The 20,281-nt window shown below is 43.8% G+C and overlaps 1 protein-coding gene across 1 annotated transcript in view; it reads right to left on the reverse strand.

The window, feature by feature from the left end:
* Positions 1-20,281, reverse strand: part of LOC311237165 (uncharacterized protein) — a gene marked incomplete at its 3' end in the record, with an annotated part of 44,508 nt that overhangs the window by 15,802 nt on the left and 8,425 nt on the right. The window contains exons 2-3 of the mRNA XM_084324974.1: positions 17,481-18,436; positions 16,579-16,877 (exon numbers count right to left, since the gene is read on the reverse strand). Of these exons, the coding sequence (XP_084181100.1) occupies positions 16,579-16,877; positions 17,481-18,405 (1,224 nt within the window). The 5' untranslated portion in view covers positions 18,406-18,436. The remainder of the gene's footprint in view (positions 1-16,578; positions 16,878-17,480; positions 18,437-20,281) is intronic.

Here is a 20,281-nt window from a genome sequence, read left to right on the forward strand (position 1 = left end):
GTGTGTGTGTGTGTGTGTGTGTGTGTGTGTGTGTGTGTGTGTGTGTGTGTGTGTGTGTGTGTGTGTGTGTGTGTGTGTTCTTTTGTCAATTGTGTCAATGATCAGTGGGAAATGCTTACCTGTGAAATAGGTTTTCCCATTCAACCTGTACTGTATTATGGAAGTCTTCTTCAACTAACTGATCCAGTATTAGTCCTCAAATGTCAGAGGCCTTGGCTATGACTATAGGCTAATGACTTGGATGTTTGGCAGCCTCTGGCATTTTCATAAACTTGATGTTAGTGGCTTGAGGATTATACACCTATCAAATCAAATAAAGTCTACAGTAAAGTGAGATTCCATTCCATTCCATTAGACAGGCCATGTGGTAGATGTGATGGAATATTACTATTTAATATAATATAGTGCGTTTGTACGTGTGCGTGTGGGGGCATATGAACCGGCGACCGTCGGTTGTGTGATAGTAAAGGGTTAACCTTCTGTCGTGTGGCAGTGAAAGGGTTAAACAAGAAAACAACTGCCCTCTGATGATGCAAGTAACAATGTAAAAACCTCCAGAGTTGTGTATACAGACAGCAAATACCCTTGAAACAAGCGCTAATTCACAATAGCTGCAACCGCATGCATGCGTATGCATTCATACACACACACACACACACACACACACACACACATAAGGGGGCATGGCTACGTGTGTGTGTCCTTGCCCCATGATCAAGCTTTCCACAAAGTTTGGCCATGTTACGTGAATCCGGTTAGAAGTTAATTGTGTTATAGGCCACTCCCACTGCCACTCCCCTTTTTCATTTTCTTTGTGACCAACTTTTTATTTTATCTTTTTTTTTTTTTTAAACAAGTTCAGAGGAAAGAGACATTCACATCAGCAGTTCATACAAATTCCCACAGTGGCATAAAAAAGTGTCTTTTCAGTGTATAGATTGTCCGTCAGTATAGTCATGTACTGTGTAGCCTGCCTGCTGGCAGTTGTGACAGTCTCTTCCTCTGATCTGGCGGTCCTGTGGCTGCAAAAAAGCCCAGGTCGCTTCTTAACCCCCCTCCCAGCCCCCCGGGTTCGCATAGACATTTTAGGAAAGGAAGAAACCATGATGTATACATGTATAGAATACAATTTCCTTTATTTTTTAAATGCAATGAAATGAAAAATTAAAGTAAATCATAATTGTGTTTGTTAGATACCCTCTAATCCTGTTACAAAACAACAAAAGATACAACAACAGAAAACAGAAAAAAACTAAATACTTTTTGTTCAGTCTCTGGTGTCAAAGTACAACTGTTCAACCTAGTGGAGTACTGATTTTACCTTCTAGGCCGCAGTAAGTAATATTTGAATCGATTCTGTCCTTGCGCCCTGTGCTCTAGCACTGGATGCCTCTAATCTTAAGACTTCGTAGAAAGACAGCTTCCAACGGTAAATATTGAGATTATGAGGTGGTTTCCATCTCATTACGAGCATTTTCTTTGCTGCCGTTAAACCGGCCAGAAACACTCTCTAATTGTGAGGTGTTAATCTTAGAGATGAATCATCATTTAATAATAAAATGTGTGGCAAACAAGGTATGTTTATCTCCGTTATATCAGTGAGAAATAATGCAACCTTGGCCCAAAAAGCTAGTACTGCTGGACATTCCCACATCATATGTATGTTCCTATGACTTTTTGCGGACATAAAGAACATAGGGGACTTTGTAAAAAAAAAAATTGACAGAGTTTCCTGGGTGACAGATAAAATCTTTGTATAAATTTGTAATGAGTTAATTGATCCCATACATTCTGCCAATTTATGCAGGCGTTGTAATCCTTTAAATCTATGTTCCAGACAGTGATATTACCTGTAGTTCTGTTTAGTTTTCCTTGTATTTTATTATATAACCCAGAAACAAAACTACTTTTAACATTTATGCCACTCACTATAAGCATTAAAGGTGGCGAAGACCAAGGAACTGGTTGTGGAGCTGGGGAGGAGGAGGAGTGCACCTGTGACCCCCGTTTCCATCAGGGGAGTTGATGTGGACATGGTGGAGGTGTACAAATACCTCGGTGTGCTCATCGACAACAAACTGAACGGGTCAAAACATGCAGAGGCACTATACAAGAAGGGCCAGAGCCGACTCTACTTCCTCAGAAGGCTGAGATCCTTCAATGTCTGTACAAGGATGTTGAGGATGTTCTATGAGTCTGTGGTGGCTGGCGCCTTCTTGTATGCTGTGACCTGCTGGGGCAGCGGACTGAGAGCAGTGGACACAACCAGGCTGGATAAGCTGGTCAGGAAGGCCAGCAGCGTGGTTGGGGTGGAGCTGGACTCTCTAGCGAGGGTGGCGGAAAGGAGGAGCCTTGCTAAGCTCCAGGCCATCATGGAAAACCCCACCCACCCACTATACACAGACTTGGCTGACAGGAGGAGCATGTTCAGTGCTAGGCTCACACTACCCAAATGCAGCACTGAACGGCACAGGAAGTCCTTCATTCCAACAGCCATCAGACTATACAATGCATCACAGTGCCTCACTGCATCACTGAGCACAGAGCGGCAGCTCAATAGTGGCAGGAGGCCGCGACTAGCGGCCTCCAGGCTCCAAAACAGGGGGCAGCGACAGCTGCCAGACATTGACCTTGGATTAATAGGAACCCAAGGAGGACAATACACTACCTGAAGCATACTGCACCTTATGTGACACTGTGAATACTGTGAATATATATTTCATTTAGTTAGATAGTTAAATTATATTGACAAAATTGTTTACACTGCTGTGTTGTTTTTACTACCTGTACCCCCCCCCCCTTTCCCCCATGCTCAGTATATTTTTACTGTATTTGTTTCTGTATATTTTATTTCATTTTTATTCTATTTTACTCTACTCTTATCCTAGGCAACTTGATTGATTTGTGTTATTATTCTAATTCGTGACCTGTCCTGTCTAAATGTTTAAATGTTGAGCGATTTGCAGTGTCAAATTTCCCACGGGATAATAAAAGTATTTCTATTCTATTCTATTCTATATAAAGGATGAACTGGTAAAGGTTGATTCCATGGGACACCATAAGTGCACATTGCAGTGCGCAACTGTAAATAAAAAAGAAGGATGTACTAGGGACATTATAGATTTGTTTGAGCTCTTGAAAGGCTCTAAGACCGTATTCACTGTATATGTCAGATAGTTTGTGAATACCTTGTCTTTGCCAATTGGGAAATGTAACTGGTTTCCCACCCAACAGTAAGAAGTTGTTATCAAAAATAGGGGTATCTAGTAGGTGCCATTTTGTGTCCCACTGTCCCATTTCGGCAATATATTTCCAAACGTAAATTGAATGTGCTATAATTGGGACAAATTTAGTACGGCAAAAGCTTTGGGATAGACCAGAAAAGAGGATATCTTTGAGTGTATATGGAGATACAATGTGCTTCTCCATATTCACCCATGGTATGTCAGAATCATTATTGAACCATCTTAGCAACGGCCTGAGCATAAAGGAGAAATAATACTGTTCAAAATTAGGAACAGATAGCCCTCCTGCTTTCTTTTTTTTTTATCCACTTTTTCTTCCATCCCAATTCCGCTGTGCCAATTCTCCCCTCCTCTGTCTTGAACGTTGCTTGCATATGCCCCCCACTGGCCGGTTGTAGGGAGGATAGAAGCCTTGCATCATGTGTCCCCTCCGATACACGAGGAGGCAGCCTGTCACATCTTTTCACCTGCCAGCGCGGACTCTCATTGGCGAGGTGTAACGTGTGGGAGGCTCACACTACCCCCGCCATTTCCTGTCTCTGCTGTGCAGGCGTCCCCCAACCGACCTGTAGGAGTCACTGTCCACAACGTCCAGATTACCACCCATCGACTTCCACCCGCTAACTCTGCCAATTGAGTTAGTATGACGGCCGGCCCAACCTGGAGGCAACGCCGACAGCCGGATTTGAACCCGGTGTCTCTTGCGTTGGTGACGAGTGCAATGTCCGCTGCGCCACCCAGCCGCCGATAGCCCTCCTGCTTTCCTACTGTTTTGGAGTGTGGAATTGCTGATTCATGGATGTTGTTCACGCCCCTTTTTCTTGTTATTTTCTTCAGTTAATCAGCTGTCCTTTGGGTCATCACCAAACGTTCCACAAAATCAAAAGCAAGTCTGAGAATCCATTTGAAAGTTTTCTGCCTACTATTACCATATCCATTTTTTGTCAATTACCATGAACACACACACACTTGACCTCCATGCAAAATGTCAGCCTCATAGGAGTGAAAAATGTGGCCGCTAGAGGAAATGTTGTGGGCCAACCAACCAACCGACTAAGGCCACAGAGGTGCCACATCACCACTAGTGTTCTCAATACCAAGGTGTTGGTTCCACAATATATAATGTATATTTACAGTTTCTGCACACTGTAAGGTGGAAAGTCCAAGCCCTACACCTATACTGAGACACACACACACACAATCCTGCAAAAATCACACTTCTGTACCTCCTGTTCAGTGTAATACACATGTCGTTAGATAGAAGAGGAGGTTATTTCCTGCTGAAGAATAATAAGGATGAGATGATTGCAGAAGAAACTGTATTTCAGTTTGCCAAACAGCAAGCCAAAATAAATATATGGATTGGGTATATGGGAAAGGGGAGAACGTGGGGAGACAGAAAGGGAGTGAGGAAAAAGTGAGGAGAAAAGTTAAAAGCTTAATAAACTACTCTGGAAGCAACCCGGCCAACCTCCGCTACCCGCCCATGGCCAAACATACGCCCATGGCCATATATATCTCCTGTGTCCTGATTCTCCTGTCCCCGTCAGCAGCCTTTAACACAGTCAACCATCAGATCACCCTTACATCCCTCGCAAGAATGGGAGTTGCAGGTTCTGCGCTGGCATGGCTATCATCCTCTTGAGAGGCACCCTGTCGGCCCCCCGCCCCCTACAGAAAGGTGTCCCCCAGGGCCCCCTCTTCTCTCTCTACATCAAATATCTGGGTAACATTATCACGTCTCATGCCTTCTCATATCATTGCTATGCTGATGACACTCTTCCTCTCCTTTCCTCTCTCAGATACCCAAGTCTCTGAACGGATCTCAGCCTGCCTGTCCGACTGGATGATGACCAACCACCTCAAACAAAACCTGAGCAAACTGGAGCTAGTTCACTTGCCTGCTGAATCTGGCAGTGGTAGCCGTGGCTCCGTCCCCGACCACCAAGAACCTAGGTGTGGTCCTTGACAAACATCTGAACTTTTCTGCTCACATCGCCTCAACAACCAGAACCTGCAGATTCCTCCAGAGCAACGTGAGAACTATCCACCCCTTCCTGACAAGAGAAGCCACCCAACTACTCCTGCAATAAACATGAAAATGAAAATGATGAAACATAATACCTACATTTGATTTGGAAATAGTAGCGTGTCCAGGCAAGAAACGCCAACGTCGGCGTTGCCTCCTGCTTGGGCCGGCCGTCATACTAACTCAATTGGCAGAGTTAGCAGGTGGGAAGTCGAAGGGTGGTAGTCTGGTCATTGTGAACAGTGACTCCTACAGGTCGGTTGGGGCGCCTGCACAGCAAAGTCAGGAAAATGGTGGGGGCAGTGTGAGCCTCCTACACGTTACTCCTCGCCAAATGAGAGTCCGCGCTGGCAGTTGAAAAGATGTGACAGGCTGCCTCCACATGTATCGGAGGGGACATGTGATGCAAGGCTTCTATCCTCCCTACAACCTGCCAGTGGAGGGCATATGCGAGCAACGATCAGGACAGGGGAGAGGTAAATTGGGATGGGGAGAAAAATCACAGAAAAAGTAGATTAAAAAAAATAAAAAAAGTGACGCACCTCTATCGTTAAAGCGTGGCATAGCTAGAACGGGACAAGGCTAATCCCTGGCGCTGAATGAGTTAAGGAATAAGATACTTGTTTTTATTCTCATTCAGGGAAAGAAAATTAACTTTAAAAGGGCACTTCACCAAAAGAAAATGTTTTACTTCACCCAAAAACTCGAATCTATGGCCACCAGTGATGTCATCGAGGACATTGAATCCTTGTGTTGTGTTAAATACAGCTACATAAAATTATATATAGATAATATAAAAAATAACAGTAGCTCATCTTAAAGGGACTTCATCATTTCATGGAGCTGTAATTACCACAACGCAAGGATTCAATGTACCTGATGACATCACTGGTGGCCATATTCATACTCATTACATTCACTCTCAATAACAGTCAAACTAAATGAATGTGTGAAAAACTGATTTGTTTTTTGGATGTGTGAGATAATGTGCAAAATAAATCAGCATTGTTTTTTGGTAAAGTGGCCCTTTAGTTAAAGTTCTGTGGGAACAAGCTGCTTTGGCCTCCTTGTAAACACTTTAGGGGTTTTTACTGTCATCTACATTAGCTTCTTCTATCCGTTAAGCCTTAACGGTTAAGGTCACAAAGACGTCCAGGTATGTATAGGACGGACGCTTATGTGGGGAATCAAAGTTGACAATCAACCTGTTCTCAGAGCAGCTGAGACACAGAAGAAACCACAAGCAAAAGGCTCCATCTAGTGGATGTGATTATGAAGTACATAGCAATAACAGTATGCTCAATTATCTAAAAATCAGCTGAATCAAAGAGAGAAAGTAACTTTACTACTTTACTCAAGTACTGGACTGAAGCAAAGCAGAGTACTCATTTTAAAGCCCTTCATCATTTGACTCCGGTGTTCTATGCTCCATTATTATTACCTATCCTATCAATGCTGCAATGACACCTTAATTTCTCCAAGGGGATTCATAAAGGAACACTTGACTTGACTTACATTTTAAAGGAAAGGAAATATCCAACATTGTATTCCACTACACCTCTGTCTAAGAGGAAGAATCTCTTACTGATACTTAAAATATATTCAATATCAAATACTTTGATACTTTAATTTAAATATAATTTTGAATGGAGGACTTTTACCAGAGTACCATTCTATCATTATATAATTTATTTGTTTACTTCAGTGATGGAATTGTGTACTGTTCCAACCTCTATAGACTATAGTATGTCTGTACCCTGGCTGAAACTGGACCAATATTTGATCAGTTGGTTAAACTGGAAATTCAAAGCATTTAAGCTTACAAATCATACTGAGAGAGATAAATATATTTCGAATGGGGTGTATATTCTCATTCTGGTACACGTGTATTTCGTACATTAAAAACCCATGCATTGTAAAGCACCCCTCTGGACACCAACCCATTGAAACACATTATTGTGTTTATATGCAGGCTATATAATGCATTATGAGCAGGCGTTTTAGGTCTAAATGGGTTAAATGTTAAAATCCATTAGTGAAAACGACTTCAGGTAAATCAGTGTGGTTTCACTTTGCTTTTGTAACTCATCAATGGGCCAATGGCCAATGGCTATGTATACCACTAGCAAAAGAACAACAATGAAGACATGGCAGGTGTGAAAGGCTCTTTAATAAAACGATCTTGGTTTCCAAATACAGTTCACCTGATCAGAATACAAACAGTAAAAACATACAAGGTTCATTACATCTTTCAGACTTAAAGGGATAGTTCCGATTCTTTTTAACCCCTAGCCCTATTTCTAAATTACGAACCAAGAGTCGTTTCTCGGCACCATCCATGCTGTTCCTCGTACTAGCTCTGGATAGTTAAGCCACAAACCAATGTCAAATCAATGGGGTTGAGCTTCTGTCTGTACAAGCTGACTGGGGCACACTGAAATGTACTCCCGGCCCAGTGCACACAAAATAGACTAATAATAATTTGTCAACATCAGTTCCAAAAATACAGACCCTCATCTGCACCTTTGTTTACAAGGATCATTCATAATATTTTTTTTGTATCCACTTTTTCTCCCATTTAAATTTTTCTCCCATCCCAATTTTCACATCGTCCAATTCAACCCTCCCCTGTCTTTGAACGCTGTTTCATGCCTCCCACAAGCCGGCTGCAATGTGGACTAAGTCATACATAGCACGAGTCCCATCCGATACTCGAGGTAACAGCAGTCGCATCTTTCCACCTGCGCGGCTCGATCTTTCAGCGTCAGGGGTCTGGGCTTTGGAGGGGCCCCGCCCCCGTCGCTTCTTGATTCTACTGTGCAGGCGCACCAACTGACCTGTAGGAGTCGCTGTTCACAACGCCCGATCCCCACCCATCAGTTTCCCTCCCCCTAATACTGACAATGTGTATTAGTACGGACGACCAGCTAAACTGAAAGCAATGTGGAGCGCTGGGCTCGAACAGGGAGGCGAACCTGTTCGAGCAGTCTCCAGTATTCGTGGTGAGCGCCTTGCCCACTGCACCACGTAGCCGCCTATCATAATTCTATTTTCAGATTTAATTGTATCGTTTACACCGTTTATTTTTCTCATATTTTTATTCACCACCATTAGGAGAGAGAGTAGCCTATATGATGGATATTAGGCCACCAAGGTGGAAGGAAGTGGAAGCTGTAGTAAGACGTGCAAAGGCGTATTCAGCCCCAGGTCCGAATGGATTCCCCTACTGGGTTTATAAAAGTGTGTCCAATGTTCTCAGATTCTTGTGGAGGTTATTGAGTCGTATGGGATTAACAGGTTAGACCAATAGCTTGGTGTAGAGCAGGAATCCTAATTCCCAAGAAGAAAAGAGTCCTCACTGTTAAGCCAGTTTCAGACGATATCCCTCCTAGAGGGAGGAAATGGAACCCAAGACAGGCAGTACAGGAAGCAGAGACAGCTCTTTGTAGGTAAGGTGCAACAATGTCAGGGGGCCTAGGGCTCCGCTCAGGGAAGCCAGTATGGAGTAAAGCAGGTCCGACAGAAAGGAACAAGCTGGTGGTGGAGCAGGTACAGCGACTAGAGGAAGTAGTGAGGTGTACAAAGGCTGTGGCCCAGGCTAAGCAGGGACAGTGGATTAACTGGGAAATTGAAGAGAAGAGGAAGATTAGCTAGAATTGACAGTGCCTTGGGAGGATTCAATGGAGGCATATGAAAGGAAAATGCTTAAATATGCAGATTTGGCAGCAGAAACTGAACAGTGAGGAAGGAAAGCTAGGGTTCGTACAGTGGAAGTAGGATGCAGAGGATTTAAAGCATGATCAACTTTATCATTATTGGGAGAGTTGGGGATTCGTGGGTGGAGTTTGCGAAAAGCGGTAAATTAACCCTGCAGTTTCCACCCAAAACACAGTACCGAAACAGCTCTGGTAAAAATCACCAACGACCTCCTTCATGCAGCTGACTCTGGACTTCTCACCATCCTCGTCCTCAGTGTTGCATTCGACACCATCTCCCATCCAATACTCCTGGACTGCCTGGCTGGCAATGGGATCACTGGTTCTCATCATACCTCACTGACAGAAAACAGTTTGTACAACTAAGGAATCACAAGTCGGGGTGTTCGGCTGTTTCACTGGGTGTCCCCCAGGGGTCAGTATTGGGTCCACTCCTATTCATCATCTATCTCCTCCCCCTTGGCACAATCCTCCACTTTCACTGCCATGACGATGATACAGGTCTACTTCTCCTCCTGGCTCCCTGTGCACTACCCGATTGACTACAAAAACCTTCTACTCACCTTTAAAGCCCTCCATAATCTAGCCCCACCCCATCTACATCACTGACCTCCAGGAGTACACCCCCCCCCCCCCCCCCCCGCATCCTCCGTTGGACTTCTGACCAGTGTTAATTTCGTCAGCTATTTTTTTATTTTAGTCTGTCATGTGTCAAATGCACTTTTTTGTGCATTTATTTAGTCACTTTTATCTAATTTTTGTTTAATCAAGTTTTAGTCAACTACAGGTCTGAGCATTTTAGTCTCGATTTGGTCTTTTTTGTTTAGTCTCACCACTCAGTTACAGCCTCATAAGCTGGCGTGAGCTTTTTCTAAACAAAAACAAGCTAACGTTATTTTGGGAAATTTGCTTATTTGCCATCTACCCTGGGCCCTGTTCCTCGTACCTGGCGAACTGAGTTAGCCGGATAATTTTCAGCATAGCTTGACTTAAGCCAGACCTTTCCGTTCCGCGACGCTCGATTGTCTAAATCACTGACAACAGATCAAAAAGTTTGAACCTGGTCGAGGGCAGAGTTTAGTTCAGTTAGCTGGATAAACCATGGCCACACCTCGCAAAGAAATGCCAGCTCGCTTCCTGAAATAATTCTCACAGTCTAGATCCCATTATACCATTCTGAATTATGTTTTTGTGCTTCGTTTTTCTAGAGGGGGCTTTTGAAATGTAAAATAATAGACCTAAAATTCGGACAATACATTTACTGTCCTAAATAATGCACGTTATATATACGGCGATCGAGAGGTGCGATATACACATTATGTGGTTATTTTAATAACGTGCAGCATTGCAAATGTGAATCCCGTGGGGATGTTTTTTTTTTTTTTTTTATCTTTTTCCCCCTCCATTTTCCTCAGATTTTTCTCCCATCCCAATATTAGTCGTATGCCAATTCCCAATCCCCTTCCTGGTCGCTGCGCACTTACCCCCCACAGTCAGATCATCTGGGAGAGTGGAGGCTATCACGTGCTTCCTCCGACACACGTCCAGCCAATCAACCGCTTCTTTTCACCTGGCAGCGCGGATCCTCCCTGAGAGGGCGTAGCGTGTGGAAGGATCACACTATCCCACTCGGGTCCTATCCGCGCTTAGCAGGCGCCCCGACCGAACTGTAGGAGTCGCTGTTTACAACGACCCGGACCCACCCCGCCAGCTTCTCCCACCCTCTAATACAGCCAATTGTATTAGTGTGAACGGCCAGCCAAGCTGGTGACAACGCCGGAGCTGTGAGCTGGATTCGAACAGGCGAATCCAGCTCACAGCTCCGGGGTTGGTGACGAACGCAATCTCCGCTACGCCACCTAACCGCCCGTCGTGGGGATGTTTTTAATGAATGAAACCCATCGCTCGTTTGGCTCCGATTCCTTTCATATTCTCCGCTGTGGATGTTTAACGGAGCGCATGGATTTTGTTTCATTCAAGCATACATTGACGTCTTCATGCGTGGATTGTGGATATGAATTACGACGAATCTGAATGTGGATTGTTGAATTGTCACGGTCACTCACACGTTATTGTGATATTGTAACTGGGATTAAAATGTTTGAGGAGATGCGCTGTTTGATTTGATGACGTGGACGTGACTTGAGAAAATTAATGAGCAATTGCAAGCCTTTGACGTTTTGATGAATGCATTTGAGAAAATGCATGTATCTGTTCAAGCACTGTTAGTGTTATCTGATGATGAACAAGAAGGTGATTAACATGACTGGTGTCACTCGTATAAACCAAAGGTTAATCAATTCAATGCATGTATGGATGATGTCCGAAACAGATTAAAACCTGATTAATAGTGAAACTGTATAGCCTCCCTCCAAGCCTCTCTTATTTCGGGGGTCGAGCCTTGAAAACTTTGGGAACCATGTATTTATATATAAAGTACATGATACCTAACTTAAGCCGAGCGCATACAGTACAGATATCCTCATAAGTATCAATTAATTCGTATCAATTAGATACTCTTTGGGCTTGTTTGTATCTACTTAATCTGAACGAGTTTAACAAATTATTTTCGCTAGCAAGATCTCATTCCATTATTCATTCCATTACCTACTGCCAGCAGGCACATTTAAAGAAATATAATCTGATTGATTGGGGTAATGAGGGACTTAAAATTAGCCTATAGATTATGCATTTAACTTGTCGGTGAGGCTATTGAGTCGTACTGTATTGTACCGATTCTTGTACCCATTGAATTGGGATAATGGGACTTTTGATCGACTTAGTTGAACCAGGTACGGGGAATAGGGCCCTGGAGTTAGACAAGAAGATACATACCTTATTCTTCTCTGTGCATGCAGTAGGAGGACGTTGGGAACTAGGCTAATGGAGGAACCTACTTCAAGTGACTGACGCTAAGCTAGGCTAACAGTGCGCGTCTTCCTACTCCTACTGCATGCAGAGAAGAAAGATTTATGTATCTTAACACTCCAACATTTTGGGAACCCTGGAGTTAGACAAGAAGATGCATACCTTTTTATTCTCTGTGCATGCAGTAGGAGTAGGAAGACATTTGGAACTAGGCTAATGGAGGAACCTACTTCCAGTGACTGACGCTAAGCTAGGCTAACGGTGCGCGTCTTCCTACTCCTACTCAGGGGGCGAAATTAAAGCCTGCCGCCCGCCAGGGGCGCTCAGTTTTTACCTTTGGCGCTTGCCACTGAGAGCCCTGCCCGCCGTGTGGCGTGTGGACGTGTAGTTCATAACGATACTCTTATTTTGAAAATCTGTGCAGGTCTCATTTCCGGCCCAAGCGCAGCTAGAGTCATAATATCGATGGCTCCGGCAGTTAGCAGCATTCGGTTCGTATGATATTCTTATTTTGAAAAAAAACGTGGCAACGAGTCATATCCGCCCAGCCGGGCCAGCCCTGCAGCGGGATACTATTGGCTTCTGCTCGTATCAACACAGAGCGGCCCGCAGCTCTAGTGCCACTGCTAACGTTAAGCTCTCAGAATGGTAGCAGCTCGCCCGCAGCATCTAGTGCTAACGTTAAGCTCTCAGAATGGTAGCAGCTCGCCCGCAGCTCTAGTGCTAACGTTAAGCTCTCAGAATGGTAGCAGTCTGCTCTAGTCTAGATCGGACCTCCATGAGCTGCATAATACCTCCGTTCCCTCGTTAGCTAGCTCGCGTTAGCTAGCTCACGTTAGATCGAAATGTCCCAGTAAACTAAATTGTCTTAACGTTATCTACCGGGCTAGCAGTAGCTACAGATAGCTCCTGATATCAATGTCTTATAACATTGATTGAATGCGTATTCTAGCTGAGGGCATGTTGAATGTGATTTGACAAAATAACCGTAACGTTAAAAATAGGGTCCAGCTGCATCGCCGGAGAATCCTTGCATGCTGAATGTAGGGTCTAGCTGAATATAGGGTCTAGCTGCAGGGCCGGAGAATCCTTGCTGGAGCTGGAGGCTACTCAAGTATACACACAGACAGTGGAGCCGTTTGCAGATAGCAAGCATTTTGACTTATTGCGTGGTGGCGATGTCTCGCAGATAATACAACTACAAGTATGATTATATAATATATATTTTATTTTAAAAAAAAATTATATAATATATATATATATATTTTTTTTTAATCAAAATAATTTTGGCAGGTAAGAAATATGCTTGGCGGGTAGACTCTTCCCATCTACCCGCCACTGGCCGGTGAGTCAAAAAGTTTATTTCGCTCCCTGCTCCTACTGCATGCACAGAGAAGAAAAAGGGTATGTATCTTCTTGTCTAACTCCAGGGTAGATGCCAAATAAGCAAATTTCCCAAAATGTTGGAGTTTTCCTTTAACACATTGGGCGCCGGGGGTTGTGCCCATCATTGTACCCAGTCTGCCACCGTTGAAGGCCTATGGAGATGTTTACCTTCTTTGCAGGGCTATAACTTTTTAAATTGTATTGCTATATTGACATTACTATGGCCCATTCAACATCGATTATCTATCGTTCAGGATGTGGGAACGTTATATTTTTTCATTCATACATTGTTGTGTTAATACCGTCTCTAGAATATAAGTATGTTTTTAAGGTTTTCTGCTGTAATTCCAAAAAGGAGTTAGGCCCTGACTCATATGATAAATTATCGATTGGCGTTTCTTTCCTCTACACGCTATATTAAGAAATTCAAATGTATATGATCGGTATACATTATGCTTCATCATGCGTGAAGGAAAGGGGGGGGGGGTCGTTTATAATTCCTTGATAGTCAGTAACGGCTTTATTTAATATGGGTTGATATATTGATCAGATGGTTTGCAGTGAAATGAATAAACAATCGGGCTGAAAATAAAGTTACTGTCCTCTTACCGTTCGCCGATGAGACTGGAGGAAAAAGATCCAAATTATTTGACGCCGATCTCCTAGATCCATTTCCGGTTTGTATGGCGCAATAAACGCCGAAATCATATCGATTATTGAGTTTAGAAAGCGATCCAAATGCACTATAGTGTTTGTCTGGATCCACGTAACAAGATATTACTGCCGGAGCGATTTCCTCGATGCACCAGTGCCACTTCCGGTTTTGGCGAGAGTGTAACTCGCCCGACCATCCACCAGGCGGCGGTATTGAGGCGTTGCAATCTCATACAGGGTGCCACTGCAGTCTGGAGGGAGACTGGATGAATTATGAATGCCATGGCGAAAAAATTAGATATTGATCCCAAAAACGACTTACGCAGCATAAGTCGTTCTTGGCGACCAATGTGTGTGTTAAGGATTGGGAAAAAACGGGTCAGTTTTTGACTATTGCATACAAAGCTTTACTGTATACTTATAGCACATGCATGAGTCTGGTCTCTTTTTAAAGGTAACATTCTGAAGTTGCGAACACAATAAAGAAATACTTTGAGTGCTAATGTATTAGAGAAAGAGGTTTTAATATACTGAAAAAATATATTTTCTCCTTACTTTTGTGTTGCCAGATGCCTGTTTTGAGGTTCCAGATGAGAGGTAGGAGCTGGAAACACAATGGTTCCATAGCCTGAAGTCTTATAGTCATACAGTCCAAAGTTTATAAAAATCCCACGGAAAATGAGTTTTTTTAAGAAAGGTTTTTGTAATGTGTCAGAACAAAGGACTTCTTCGTCACATTCCCCCACTCTCACCCGCCCGGGATCACTTTCGGAGTAGACACTCCTTGGCTACAACGGTGATTGGTAGGGATGGGTACCGAATTCGGTACTTTTGAGGTACCGAACTGAAACACGTCGGTACTACCGAGTATCGAATCAAGTGAGAAACAAAAAAAGAAAATAAAAAAAAAAAAAAAAAAAAAAAATTTATAAAAAAAAAAAAAAAAAAAAAAAATTTTACTTTTTTCTTTTCATGTCAACGTTCACACGCACAATATATGCTTACCTAGGATTTGACTTGATTCAACAACAAAGCAGTCGGAGCAATGACAAGCCGAAAACTGTTGAAATTGTAGTTATTTGAAGTTTGGATTTTTTTTTTACGACTGAGGTAGGTAAATTAAATTTCTTGAGACTAAAGTACCGAAAAAAGGTACCGTTGGGTACCGGTATCGGTTCAAATGTGAAAGGTACCCATCCCTAGTGATTGGTCAGTTCAGGACCGTATATAGTCGGACGTGGTCACTTGACGGAGTATCCTGTCAAATGACGCTCGCCGGATATATCGTCTTGTAACTTGATACCAGAAGCACGCAATTGGTTGAGTGTGATGGCGATCGAAAGGCGGCAAACTCAACTTTCGAATGGTGTATTGGATGATCGGCAAGAAATGCAGCACGGAGCCAGCAGACGAGAGCATAGTGCCACGAGTGCGTGACGGCCCAGTCTTGTTTTAGTCAAGAGATTTCGGCAAGGTTTTATTTTCTAAACTACATTTTGTGTCAACGTTTGTAGTCAACGACATTGCATGATTTAGTCATGTTAGTGTCACATGATCTCCATTAACGTGACTACTCGTCTCATTGTCATCAGGGGGAAAAGCTTTGTTGACGACCATATAGTCATCATTTTCGTTGACTAAATTAATACTGCTTCTGACCATCGCCAGCTCACACCTCAGCACCATGGAACCTTGAAAGGCAGTCAGTGGATTTGGTTGAGGAGACATAATGTATTACAAAGGGTAAGATAATTCCTTTTCTTCTCTGTTGTTGCTGGTGTTGGTATCAGGAATGATCCTTTAGAGATAGGATAACATAAGGAAGTTCAGTGTGAAGATATCATGGGAAAAAAGGAGCTAGCATGAAGGGGGGGTGGTTCCGGGACGCTGGAACTAACCGTTGAGCCTTCCCAAGGTGTTGTGGGCCCAACTTGACGAAACACTAATGAAGGGAGGTGCCCACCTGGCTCTCGCTGCCTATCTATCTACACGTTGGGTTGTGGTGACCATTGGGGACCATGTGGTAGGGTATGTAGCATCGGCATTGTCAATACCTGGAGATCACATGTCCTTCTGCACCCACACCCTAAACCGGGTTTGTATCCTATTCCCTACTCCTACACCCCCTAATCCAGCTTTGTATCCTACCCTCACACACACATATGACCTTTTTATTTGACCCCCATGAGTAGCATAGATGTTTGGCAAAGGAATTGAGTTTCTTCAATGAGCGCTTGTCCTTAACATTAGGGGACAAGTATATTCTATTACCCTGCCCATACCGGTACCTCCCCTCCCCCATGCTGCTATGATGCCAAAATGTCCCCAAGAGTATTAATAAAGGAATATCTTGTCTTAAAAACCAGAATGATCCCTTTAAGGGCAGGGAACAACACACCGGTCTTACCCACAATCGTCATGAACGTCATGAATACGTCAGATTATAGAGAGAATATCTTGCCCGTTATTTGGAGGGCTTCTTATGACGTTTAGCTTTCGGTGTGTTTTTAAGTTGGTGCCATATATAAGCGGAGGGCCTCACAAAGATCTGTCCACAGTCACAAGACAATGCCGCTTTGCACTCAGTCCTCATTCCCTTTCTCCTTCCCTTTCTCCGTTTAATTCCAGAAAAGGCGGGTCTTCGTGAAACACCCATCATGTGCTCCGCTAATAATTTCACCCCTTCAAAGGTTTCCCCACAGTTCACACAGACGTAGCTGGTAGCCTCAGCGTGCTGCACGCGGTGCCGCAGCAGGTGCAGCCGGCATAGGAACGTGCGACCGCAGTGGCATCGGTGCGAGCGGCGGCCGCGGTGAAGGTAGCGGTGGCTAACACTGAGCGAGGGCTGCCGGGAGACGGCACCGCACTGCCTGCAGGGATAGGTGGCCTTGGAGCGCCAGCTTGTCTTCATACGTCTCTTCAGGGCCAGCTCCCTGCTGCTGTTCTTGAATATGGCCAGGATAGTCAGGGGGGGCATCGCTGGAGATGAGGTCTTAGAGGCTACAGAAACTAGAGTAGCGGGCGTAGAAAGAGGTCCTGGGGCACCGTACGCAACTTGGCCTGATGTACTGGCGGTCCCCGGTGTAACGGGTGGAGCAGAGACCGTCAGTAAGATGGGGGCTGAGGGTTTTCCAGGGATCGAAGCAATGAGTTTGGGGCTGTTGAAAAAAGACTGCTTCGAGGTAACCAACTGTAGCAGCAGATTACTCATCATCCGAGGGGACAAGTTTTGGGGGTGATTTTTCGTTTCACTCTGTAAAGTCAATTGTCGTGTTGGGAAGCTCTTATGTGGAGCAAGCTGAGTGCCAGTAGTCGGGGTATGCTTGCTATGACACGTAACTATATGTTTTAACAGATCCTTCTCAGTAGGAAGAAAGGCTTTGCACAGAATGCATTGGTTTTGTATCGCTGGAGCACAACTGTATATGATGGTTGAAGGTCTTGAAACGTTTGGCTCGAGACAATGGTGGGCTACATAAGACCTGGAGTGAGTGAAGACTTGGTTACAGAGGCCACAGGCGTGCAGACGGTGCATTTCACAATGTTCAGACATTGACTTTTCGTCAGTGAAGTCCCGTTTACATGCAGAGCAGTGGATGTCTGGCCTCTTCCCAGTGCAGTGCAGTAAATGGATTTTCACATTCCTGAATGGTCCTTTACCACAGTCGCCACACATTGATGTAGGAATGTTGACAGAGTGGTCATTGGAGGAGGTACTACTGGAAGACCTACTAGAACTGCGCTCTGAGCCACAATCTAATGCTTTGTCATCTGGATTGAAGTCAGAATCCTCTTCAGATGCAGTGTCTGTGTCCTCGTCATTTTGCTTCTCTACACATCCAACATCCTGGTTTGCAGGTGCAACCAAGCTTCCATTATCTCCATCACCTCCAGCCGCCTCGTCGTCCTGGTAGTTTGCTGAATCGTCAGTGTCCTCGCTCTCGTCACTCGCCGACTGATGGGGAATCTCTACCACCTTGAGTGGTCTCAAGTTGTAATTTCCATATTCACCAGTAGGCTCGGGTCTCTCTCGCTGGGTCTTGCCGCTCACCAAGGGTCTCGACTTTGACGCAGTGTCAAAGCTCGGTTTTGTGGTTAACTGTCCGACGTTTTCGAGGCTGCAACCGTACGAGTGATCTTGTGCGATCACTTGTGCGATCAAATGTGTGTCCCGGTGTCTGTTGAGATTAGTGTGTCTGTCGTAGCTGTGTCTGTTCAACTCCCATTGGTTTTCAAACTTCAGGTTGCAGGGTTTGCAGTGGAATGAGGGTTTGCAGTGGAATGAGGGGTGCGCGTTTGACATGTGCATGGAGAGAGACGTCATGCGCTGGAACGTCACACGGCAGATGCGGCAGGTGGCCTGAACTTTGTGGCTCCGAATGTGTGCCATCAAGTGGCTCATGGCCTGGAAACTCTCACCGCATTCCCAGCACTTCTCCTTCAGCTTATCATCGAAATATACGGATGGATCTAATCCATCATCACTGCTACTGGAGCCTTCAAACATGTAGAACAGATCCCGTCCCTCTCTGGATGCCCTGCGATTGAAAGCAAACGTGACGGTATCAGTTATAGACAGTGAGAATAATAAATGTAGCCATGTAGTAGGGGTAAAGGGAAAAATCGATACGTTGTACTTATCGCGATACTTTGCGTGGCGATACTGTATCAATACAGGGACACAAAGTATCGATATTTAATTATTTATAAGAAAATTTAAAATAACATTTTGTATATATATTTTTTTGTATAAGGAAGTTGCATTGTTCATTTCATTACCTGTAATAGTACAGTAGTACGCACACATGTGCATTCAGTTAAGTTGGAATATGACTGTAATACAAACAGTTCAGTTTGTCAGGTACATGCAACACAGATTACAGTGTTCATCTGTCTGCTTGAGAAAATACCATGTTCTGCAATAAAAATTATTGAAGTGAGATGAACAGACTGAACTTTATTATGCAATACTCAGGACAGGGCTGGGCGATATAACGATAACGATAATTACAATGTCTAAACCATGCCTGTTCCAATTCATTGCTGGGTTAAGTACTTCTATTCTATTCACATGCTTACTATACTACATGCATCTATTGCTAATGCCATGTCCTCCTACCACAAACACGGAAACCGTCTAACGCCTGTCCCCGTCTCCCTGTGAGTGGATGTCTCGTGGTGATGACTAAGGTGGTGGATGTCCTGTGGTGATGGCCAAGATGATGTCGCCCCCATTAGGGTTGCACGGTATACCGGTATTGGTATAGTACCGCGGTACTAGAATGTTTGAAATGATACTATACTGCGTTTGGGGGAAACTGTACTTTTATTTTTTATTATAATTTTTTTTATTTATGCGCGCAAATGCCTTCCTATTGGAGCACAGCTGTGACGTTGCGCTAACTTAGTTGTGTGAAGGGGAGGTACAGGTATGTGCAGGGCAATAGTAGAAAGACGTTCACAACCTTTACCTTGAAAACGAAAACGAGAAGAGATGGTTGGGACAAAACCAAAACATATGTGAAAGATTACCCTCTGCGGACATGCAACGATCACAGAGAGGCGATACAGAGGGATAGATTCTATGCAGTTTGGTTTTAGAGTAATGTAGTCTGTGAATGACCTTAAACTGTATAAGTTGTACTCTGGCATTAATAGAACATTTATGTATCCTGCTAAGTCCCTCCTCCCACATCTCATCAGAGATTTCCATACTAAGCTCTGTGGACCATACATCTTTAATGTGGTCGGAGGAAGCCATAGATTGGACCGAGAAATATGAAACAAAAATATGAAACAAAATCAGAGATCAGGTGTTTTGAAACTGGTGATCGGCTCATGAGATTATAAAACTGGTAATCAGCAGGACATGTCTCAAAGTCTGGGATATTACTGCGGACATCATTTCTAACCTGCAGGTAACGAAAGAAGTGTGAGCTTGTAAGATTAAACTTAGACTTAGACTTAAGCAGCAACCGTGCTGCTTCTGAAAGTTACGTGACTACGTCACAGCCAGGCCAGGGTTTCCGTTAGAATTTTTTTTTGCAGGTCTGAGTGTCCGGTAGATTTCAATCTACCGGACAAATGGGATAAATTCCGGTCAGAGTTTATTGAGCTTAAAAACAATTGATAGGCCTATATAAAGAATGACATCATCAAGGCATTTATAATATTTTAACTTAAAACTAGACTACTTTTGCGTATATACAGTCATTAATATATTCCAAATAAAATAAGTCCCTCGAGACTGCGTGCTGCTGCCGACTTGAGGTGTCGGTGGGCAGTCTGCCCGACCTTAATAAACAGCAGTCTGTTATAATCACATTTTTATGAGCCAACGAATTCCGTTATATTGGACATTTGTATTAATTATATCAAGCGAA

Source organism: Notolepis coatsorum (assembly GCF_963971535.1).
Source record: "Notolepis coatsorum genome assembly, chromosome: 11".
NCBI classification, from domain to species: domain Eukaryota; kingdom Metazoa; phylum Chordata; class Actinopteri; order Aulopiformes; family Paralepididae; genus Notolepis; species Notolepis coatsorum.